General features: G+C 42.7%; 1 protein-coding gene across 1 annotated transcript; it reads left to right on the plus strand.

Annotated features, from left to right (window-relative positions):
* Window positions 1-2047: 2047 nt before the first annotated feature.
* atoh1a (atonal bHLH transcription factor 1a) lies at window positions 2048-4534 on the plus strand. The gene is made up of 2 exons (XM_085426995.1): window positions 2048-2563; window positions 2833-4534. Exons 1-2 carry the CDS (start codon window positions 2290-2292, stop codon window positions 3687-3689), a joined length of 1131 nt encoding a protein of 376 aa, XP_085283121.1. The 5' UTR covers window positions 2048-2289; the 3' UTR covers window positions 3690-4534.
* The last annotated feature ends 5394 nt before the right edge of the window (window positions 4535-9928 follow it).

Below are 9928 nucleotides of genomic sequence, written 5' to 3' on the forward strand. Positions count from 1 at the left end.
ATTAATGGAAGACAGTGATGGACACAGCTGAGCCACAGCAAATTTGAACTAAAGGTCTGAGATCACTGTAAGCAACTTAATGTAGACTTAACCACTCACATTTCACCCTTTTGAAGAGGAAGCATATAGATTATAGACTCTAAAACAACTATGGATTCTTTTTATGGCATAAAATATAACTTGTAATAGATCTCTATATATTTAATGAGAAGCCTCAAGAAAATAATATAGACACGCACAAAGCTTTGTTAAATATGATTTTACTAAAGATTAAGTCTATACTGGTTTAGCTATAATGAAGGGAGTCTAGTTGAAATGCTGTTAATTTCGAGTTTTATTGACACAGCTCCTGTAGGTAAAATGGATGAGTTCCAGTGAGTTCCAATTAAAACATCAAGTATTTAAATTCCATGATCTTCATTTTTCGGGAACAGGAAGCTTCCCCTCCGTTGTTTCCTATTTTAAAGTTACACATTTAGAAGATTACTTCATCCGAAGCAATCCCTGATCTATGCGGGTTTAGGTGATTTAGTTGAAACGCAGATACGTTTTGAAATCCCTGTCCAGCTCCCCTCACCCCAGTCTCGTGCCCGTCGCGCCCCTGTCTCCAGGGAGATGGGAATGAGAAGGGGCAGCACGCAGACTCCTCTCGCGCACTGGAATGGGAGCCCGCCACTCTCCCTCGAGGAGCCCCCCAGGCGTGACCAATGGAACATAGAGTCTCCATTGTGGCTGCGACACTTTAATAATCGTCAGCTACAATATCCAACCTGTCGGTAGCTTCAGGAGCCCGGCACAGCCCGTTAGATGGGGGGGCTCGTAGGTGGGAAGAGGGGGCAAACGCTCGGCGCCAGACCTCTAGCCCGCAAGACGTCCCCATGATGAATACATGAATAAAAAATGGAAAAGACTGATGTCGGATTATCTCTGAAATTATGGGGTTCCTTCACACAATTCCTTGCCATATATTGTGTCGTGGATATCTCGCGGATTATGAATGAAAACGCAAAAAAAAAGAATTCTTTATTTTTTTTTTTTTATTATTTGATAAGTTTATTTCATTTGAATTTGGTTAGATTTTTTTTTAATATTACCAGGATACTTTGGCAGCTACATTCGGGTTTGCATCTCTTGATCTTTGTGTCCCATACACCGATCTTGTGCATATCCTTCTAATCCTTCTAATTGACTGCGCTGAGCCCATTTCCCATCAGCAATCACCCTCTTGCTATTTTGCCAGATGCCTAAAGTTTACATCTCGGTAAGCACGGCTCCTTTGATCATCAGACTGAACGTGGTTCAATTTGCTTCCCGTTGATTTTTTTTAACTGTAGCTTTAAAAGCCGTATTTCGTTTTTCTAAAGGTCGCCTATCTTATAGAAGGCATGGTGAAGTTTGGCAATAACGTCGGTGTGTGTGCGCGCGCGAGAGAACCCTTCAACCGCGCGCCACTTGTGTCAGTATGGAAACAGTGTTGAGACCCCTACTCATGTTTCCGTTCCCTGTGAAGCCCTTTTTTACCGAAAGGGCGGTTCCGAGAGCTGGATCAAAAGGTTTTAGAGCCTCTACAAAAGAAAAATGGAAACTGGAGATGATCTGAGAATGAATGAATGAATGAGCGCGCGAGCCCCAGGAACCGCTACATTCTTTTTTCTTTTTCTTTTTTGGCTTTTGGTCACGCTTCATCTACCCACGACTTTTCTTCCTCAACTTTGTTCATTTCTGCTACTGGTGAAATCCAGCAGTTTGGTTTTGGCTGAAGCGGTTTTATAGTGGAAAGCATTAAATGAACTAACCGAGTCGCCGCTTCCACAGCCGTGGGTAGCAAATTAACCACTTGAACCTTGCCATGCGCCTCTTTAACCCTCTCCCTACTCTGCGTCATTCCTGAGATGTAACACGGGCTCAGAAGCAGGTAGGTGTTCTTGTCCCGTCCACGCTCTTCACCTAAAAACCGTCATCACTTGCACGTGCGTCCTGTGGGAGGTTCCCCTTACCTCCCTTGTGTTAAACACCCCCTTAAATTGTAACGTTATCATAAACAGTCCACCGTCGGGGGGTCATAATCGCCTCTCTCGGGCTTTACCGAGACTTCTCATTGGACGTCAACACGCGACCGACGCGAGGAGGGGGGCTTCCAGGCGCGTGCCGCTTTTTAAACCGACGCCGCGCCTTGAGACACCAGAGAAGGAGTCTCGCACGCGACACTCACATTCACACGGTGAGACAACATAGCTGTGCGTGCCTCCGATAACTTTTTTCTCCACAGTGTTTTTCTTGGGGGGAATCATGGATGTCCTAACTGTGGAGGGCTGGAGCAAATGCGCACGTGAGGCGCCGGCCACGCACTCGCGGCAGCAGAGTTGTGGGAGCCCCAGAGAGGTGGAGAGGGGAGGGAAGCAACAGTTCGAGGAGTCCCGCTACGAACCTGGGCTGACGCTCGTGGACAGCGATAGCGACCCACGCGCCTGGCTGGCTTCCGCTTCTGGCACCTGTGCGGCACACGCCACTTCACCCGACTACCTGCGGCACTCGCCATGTCCGAGTACCGGCTCCTACCACGGTGAGGAACAGCACCAGTGCGTGCAACTTTTGAGCAGCTTTTATTATCTAAAAACCGGCTCATGCAACAGGCAGCAGGGGCTATTGGTGGTAACTGATGTAATTTATCAAGCTCTGGAAGTTAAATATAAACAGAAGGAGCGCTGCCTTTATGTAAATTATAACGTTTTTTGCGCAGTTGGAAAGTTGTAACGAGTTTATTGTCTAAAATAGTACTGATACGCTTTTTTCACAACCCAGAGTGTAGCTTAATTTCTTTTCATTTTTCAGAGACTGGCTCCCCGGGTTCCTCAGGCCATCCCAGCCCACAGAGCTACAGAAAACCTACCAAGAGCCTCACGTCTTCTTCTCTCAAAGTCAGGGAGTTGTGTCGCCTTAAAGGCACCCTCACCGGGCCCGAAGAGGAGGCCTCCGTGAGACAGAGAGCCCCCTCCCACAAGCCTGTCAATGGGATTCAAAGGCAAAGGAGAGTGGCCGCCAACGCGCGTGAGAGAAGGCGAATGCACGGGCTCAACCATGCGTTTGATGAGCTGCGCAGCGTCATCCCAGCGTTTGACAACGACAAGAAGCTCTCGAAGTATGAAACTCTGCAGATGGCGCAGATTTACATCAACGCCCTCGCCGAGCTTCTCCAAGGTCCAGTGTCCTCCTCCTCTTCCTCCAGCAGCAGCAGCAGCAGCAGCAGCAGTAATAACGACATCTCCAACAACACCAGCTCGCCAAAGTGTGACATTATGCTCTCGTCCACCGCTGGTTATGACGGGATAAAGGACAGGGCCTCTCAGTCTCCCTCAACCTGCAGAGCAGCGGACCCTGCGCCCGTTTCAGGTAGCAGCTTACCTGTGCACATCAGCGGGGTGCCCTTCTGTTCCTCCTTCGACGAAAGTTCGTTTTCCACTAGAGTTGAAAAAGCGATGTGTTCCCCGTCTCCTTCGGCATCTGCTCGGGCGGGCAGTTCGCAGTTTGCAAATGGGAGGAAAGCGTCTCCCCGGAGCGACGGAGAGTTTTCCCCGCACTCCCACTTCAGTGACTCGGATGAAATAGCGATGGAGCTTCATTCGAGTGAAGAAGACGATCTTTCAGAACTGAAGCTGCCCTCACACCATCACCGCACAATTTCCTTCTAAATTCCCACATAAAGACACAGTATAGCGAAGTTTCTCTATAGCCTACAGTGAAGTAATGTCCATAAGACGTGTCAATCATAGCGATAGTCCTGCGTTGACGAAATGAGTTTGTAAGAGAAATTCTTGCTTTTTGCAAATAAAAGAAAAAGAAGTTTAATGTTTAATTTAACATGTTGCATCGTTTAAAGATCTTTTTTAAAAATGTGAGTAAGGCCTAATTCGATTCTGCCAATAAATATCTATCCTATAATTTTTCAGTCTCCATGGAGACGTGGTTGGAAGACCCCTCTGCCATGTCGCGCGCAGCACTGCCACGGGTATTTCCCACGTCCCTCCAACCAAAAAGCTGTCTTCCACAAAAAAATCACAAGTTTATGGATAATTGCTTATATTTGATAATGTAAATACGTTTTTGTAGCTATGAAATGAGTTTTGTTGTGATTTATGTTTTTTTTTTTGTAAAAATGAATTTTGTTTTGCAACTTTAAAAGTTCACGATGTGCACTTTAAACTATAAGAGCCAGAGGCTTTGTTTGTTGTTTGTTTGTTTTCACACCATAAATATAAAAATAGAGGTTTGCTTTGTTTGTTAGTGTAGTGCTGCCAACTCCATACAAATAGCCTATTTAATGTAGCCATCATTGCTGCCGCCTTTTGTATTTTCTTTTTTTTTATCTTCACATCAGCTTGTGTGTCTTTTTTCTTTGGTTGGTAACTGTTTTTGTTCTTGTATGTAATGTATTTATTGCTCATAGCCCATGTTTCATGTGATTTGCTTTTTTAAGTTAAATTTGCCCCAGGAAAAAAGCAATCATTCGCCATTCTTAGTTATGTTAATTTGATTTTGGAAATAATAAAAAAAAAAAGCAAACGAAAATGTCATGTCTCTGTTTCTGTGACCCTGTTGATGATGATGATGATAATAATAATAATAATAATAATAATTTCTTTATTTCTATGGATAAGTTCCAAGTAAAATAGCACCAAAACGTTTTATTGCCTAATTCTTGCATATAATGCATAAACCTTAACGAATTTTGAATCGATAAAATAACGTTAACGTCAGTTTTGGTTCCATAGGTTTTATGAGTTAGGCAAATACAAATAGGCCAAGAAGTTTGATTTTATCCCTAAAGCTATAGGAGGAAAAAAACAAATTTAAACACGCATTTATGTTTAATTATAGACGCTTTTAATATTTGAGCTTCTCTTATGTAATGTGATGTAAACACGCGCTCGCATATGTTGCAGGTACACGCGCCCCCCCTGGCTTGTTGCACCTTGTGCTCCAAAGTTGCAGTGATCGACTTCTTCAACACAGAAAAGTTCGCTTTAATTAATTTCAGTCTGTTGCTTCCTTGAAACAAACTTTTTTTTCCTTTTTCCTGAACTCTTGCCACGCTGTCCATTTGGTGAATATCGGATTTATTAATGGGGAATGTGCATTAATTTCAGGCTATTGTTGGCAGGCTCGTGGGCCGAGGTGTTGGATGGCCTCAGTGAAGCACGCTCTGTCAGCTGGTGAGCGCTCACGGGTCCCCACCGTGTCCCCGAGGACCTGACTCGAGAGGGAACACACTTTTCTCCATTAAAGAAAGGCCTGCACACACACGGGTGCGCGCACATACACGCACACACTGACACACGTGTACACCTCTTCGCCTCCGCTTCTTTCTTTCTCTTTCTTTCTTTCCGTCAACTTAGACAAACACGCACGTGGAACGCACGCACCCCGCTCGCGCGGGCTCTGGCAACCTGGGCTGCTGCGTGACTCAGGCTCAAATTAGTCGTCCCCTCTACCCCCGCCCCTCTTTCTTCAGGCTATTTACTACAATGCTTAAAAACCCTGGCGGATAAAGGTGCCTGCTACAGAGGAGAGGAGCAAAATAGGCACCTTCGAAATTATTCATGATGGTGAGCAACCTGTTTGCTACCTGTCACTGCTATGTCTCCCACCCACTGTTATGAGCCAATCGCAGTCTGCGCCCCTGCGCTCGCCCCTCGAAGGCAGGGAATAAAGGGGAATATAATAAGGAATCCGTGTTAAATTATTAAAAGAATTTATGCAGCTAGAGCTGTATCCGAGTATGATCGGACAGCAATTTGAGCCGAGTTCGTTTTGCGGTGAAGCGAGCTCAAGTTTCGTAAACATTTTTTTTTTCAAATGGATACAGAAGAGCCAGAACAGTAACACTGATCATCTGTGTAACCACCAACCCCCCGCAGAGATGTTTAAGACGTAACCGACTAGAATGAGGCCACAACAAGTATTCAAATTCTGGTCTAGGATCGGGTTCAAAGAATCACTGACACTTCTCGTTATTCAGCGCAATGTTAACAGCTGTCTGAATCAGATAAAAACAAATAAATAAGTAAACAAATGAAACGAGATTAGCTGTAAAACGACATCCACGCACAACAAAGAATGTGGCGCCCGACGCTTTATGTTTAAGCGAAGCAGTTTGTTTTTATTTCTAAAGCATTCATGTTTGATGGGCTATGCAAATACTCAGGCTTAACTGGGAAACCCACAACCGCTGAGCTTTCCGAGGAGTTTCTATAATATGACAGGCTATTTGGATTTAAATTGATGGTTTACCGCAGAAACCACAGGATTCGACTTCTAATAATGCAATACCTTTATTTTATCTTATTTTTTGCAGGGTAGAGTAATTTGCTGACTTCTTTCTTAATATAAAACGACACAATTTTTCGGCTACATTAGGGTTAAAATTTCTATAAACAAACATATACAAAGTTAAAAAAAAAAACATTTAAAAAAAAGCATATCTGTAACAGGTGGGATGCTGGTAGGCAGGTGGAGGTCTCGCTGTTTCAGGCACATTAATTATTAATGCATGGACGTTATGAAAGAAAAAAAAAACAGAGTTCGGGAGAATGGGGCCCCTGACGCGTGTGGATACTGCTGCGAGTAAAAGGAGAAGCAAAAAGTAGAAACAGAACAACAAACGCACATAGAGCTTAATTTGCTTGTGGCTAAAGCTTAAACTCAGATGTAAGTTTTGCACATTGTCTTTACTGCTTTAACATATTTTCGACCTGTGCAGATGCCAAAAGAATAAGAAACTTAAATGCATCATGCACAGTGCATAACACTGAAAAAAAGGTGCAAGTTTTGTGCAAACTGGTTAAATCAGCAGGGATCAATGAAATAATTATTTTTTAATTCTATTTTTCCTGCATTAAGAAGTTTAAAAGTTCCAGTGAAGTCCTGGGATGATAAACAGTCAATGCATCTGAGGCTTGTGTACCTTCGTGCTCATTTCTATAAATATATTCAGAAAATGTGCATTCCCCAACTTTTTTTAATGAAAAGAAAGGCACTTGCATTTTGTATGAGATATGGGGAGCCGAGTTGTGTGCTGTCCAAAAAGCCACTGGTCTCTCTGGGGACCCAGAACAAAAGGCAGAACTGGGCCATAGTTTCCATCTGCTGTCTCAGAGACAGAGAGAAAGAGAGGTAGAGAGAGGGCAGTGAGTGAGGACACCATGGGCAGATATAGAGACGGAACAATGAGTGAGTGTGTGTGTGTGTGTGTGTGTGTGTGTGTGTGTGTGTGTGTGTGTGTGTGTGTGTGTGTGTGTGTGTGTGTGTGTGTGTGTGTGTGTGTGTGTGTGTGTGTGGTGCTGGTGGGGGGGACGAAAGAGAAGAAGAGCAGCAACAGGGAACAGGATGAGAGTAAGGGCAATCAAAAGTTGGAATAACTTAATTTCTATTCAGTTTAACCAACTGTAAAGGGCTAACACACACACGCAACAATAACTAAACACCTATTTGATCTTTATTTGATCCTCATATTAGCCTAAAGAACCCACCTTTCATTAGTTGCCTATTATAACGCGTTGCAATGTAACCTATAGTGACCAGCAAACACACAATGCAGCTGTGATGCAAGGAGCACCTGTTGCATTGCATGCTCCAACTCAGTGATGCTATTAATTGTTAATGAGTTTCATTGGAAATGTTGACACTGAATAACAAAGTTATCCTTTGTGTAATTTTACAGTGAAACTACTGGTAAAAACAGAACTTGTCACATACTGTAAATAAAGCAAAGTGTACACTGGATTCAGATGAGCACAGGTCTCAGTGTTGCTGACTGAGGAACAGCCAAAGAGTGGGAGGACAGCATTTATGTAATGCTTTGGGAAATATTACATATTTTTTTTAATGGATTTACTTTGCATTTTCAGTGAGCTTATGATAGTCAGTCTGTGTAAAATCACCTAATTTTATATTGTAGAATAGATTTTTAAATGCAATTTAGTTAAATTAAAACTCATAGCAGGAAAGGAAAACTTGAACAATGGGCACGTAATTTAATGGCAAGTATGAATTTCCCTTTGAGATCGATAAAGTTATTTTTGAGTTATTTTTGTTCTAAGTATTGTTTGATAAGATCAGAGCTGGCACAAATGAGACATGAGTATGAACATGTGATGTGCTCACACAGGCACTGCTTCATTTTACACACATGCCTGCGCTCGTGTCTCTCTAAATTTTTGTATCCACACTCCCAGACTCGCTGACATTAAAAATGCAACAAATTTCAGAAAATTCTGCAAAATTAAAAATCTTCACAGTAGCAAAATGGCATATATGTGTAGGATATATATGGATTTCCTCCTAGAAAATAAAGCTATGAGTAAGCATAAATATATTTCTCAGTAGGGTTCAAGCAACAAAGTTGGGAGTTTGAGTTTAGTTAATGTCCTGATTCTCTAAAAAAAATTTTAAAAAAAATTTTAAAAAGAGCCACAAAACAGAAAATACAAAAAATGTGATTGTTACAGAAAAGAAAATACTATTAAGCACACTTCTGCTTTTATTTTGAAAGGGTCTAAGACCCCAGGGCTGTCCATCCTTGTAAAAAAAAAGGTGTTAAGCTATTTTGACAAAATACATCCTGTGGTTTCAGTGATTACATGCCGCCCATGCCTCAGAGCATTTCAGCCTGCACACGAACACACCAAAGCAGTCGCACTACGACAAGGAAGAAGATCATTTATCTCTGCGGTTCGCTCCATGAAAGATGTCCATGGGTGAAGCAGGGTCTCCCAGGGCTTTGTTCTGGGCAGGGTTCACCTCTTTGTGTCCACCACCTTCAAAGCAAATGTACATGAACACGAACATGAGGCTTCTTGGGTAACCGGCCCATTGAAGAACAGCACAATGGTGCTACCAATTATCCACAGAGCTCAATGCTCCTGTGGAATCAGTTACATGGCTTTGTGTGTGTTTTTGTGTGTGTATTTATGCCTGAGAGAAGGGGTGTGTATGTTATATTTGCATGTTTGACGATGTAAAGCTTTGATCTGTAAGTATGTGTCTGGGTACATCTGTGCATGCAGCATTACTCAGTGTGTGTCTTTATATGTAAGAGAGTGTGTTTTTCCTTTATGGTCCTATGTGCTAAATCTTGTAAACTTTTTTTTTTCTTTGTTGTGTGTGTGTGTGTGTGTGTGGGGGGGGGGGGGGGGGGGGGTTACTTTTTAAAATGAGATATAAATATTTCACATATTTTTTATTTATTTATATGACTTTTTTGGAATGACTTCCCTGAATTTTATTGACATAAAACTGCTGGCTATAGACCTCAGCAGTGCCTTGATTATTTCTATTTATGGTACCCGAATTGCAGTTCTTCACCCCAATATGAAGACACCTTAACTGCAAATATTTTTACTCCTTTTCACACAGCGTGATTTTCACCAGGGTTGGATTACAAAGGGTGTTCAGCCCGTCCTCTGTGGAGTCGGTCTGCATTTAGAGACCTCCACACCTGCTTCACGCCCTGGAGGACGGGGCTGTGGCCCCCCCACACCCTCTAGCAGATTATTACATGAAGGAACCTTTTAAAAAAAACAAGCGCGTCCATGCTCACAGGTGTACACACGGGTGATCACACCCACAAACTACACCCTTTTTGGCTCCTACCTCAAAGCACACTGTGTTCTGTTGATCTTATGTGCTGCACAATAATGTTTAACATTTAGTATTTACTGTCATATTCCCATATATCATTGTGATGTTGTTTATTCTATTACTCTTGTTCTCTTCTGCTTGCTTTCTTTTTTCTTTCTCAGCAGGTGATCCAGGTGATTGATATATGCATTTTTTTTTCTCTGCCCGTTCTGTTGGTTTTTGTCTTTTGCCCTTCTCCCCCGTCCCTCTTCTCAGCTGTTTCTCTTTCCCTCTTTCTTTCTCCCCTTCTTTC

Source organism: Rhamphochromis longiceps, linkage group LG12 (assembly GCF_057381845.1).
Source record: "Rhamphochromis longiceps isolate RC_006_pf linkage group LG12, R_longiceps_female_GT1.1, whole genome shotgun sequence".
Lineage (NCBI taxonomy): Eukaryota > Metazoa > Chordata > Actinopteri > Cichliformes > Cichlidae > Rhamphochromis > Rhamphochromis longiceps.

Coding starts and splice junctions, on each gene's coding strand:
- atoh1a (XM_085426995.1), top strand. CDS start 2,290: ATGGATGTCCTAACTGTGGAGGGCTGGAGCAAATGCGCACGTGAGGCG. Junction 2,564..2,832: donor GAGTACCGGCTCCTACCACG/GTGAGGAACAGC, acceptor TTCATTTTTCAG/AGACTGGCTCCCCGGGTTCC.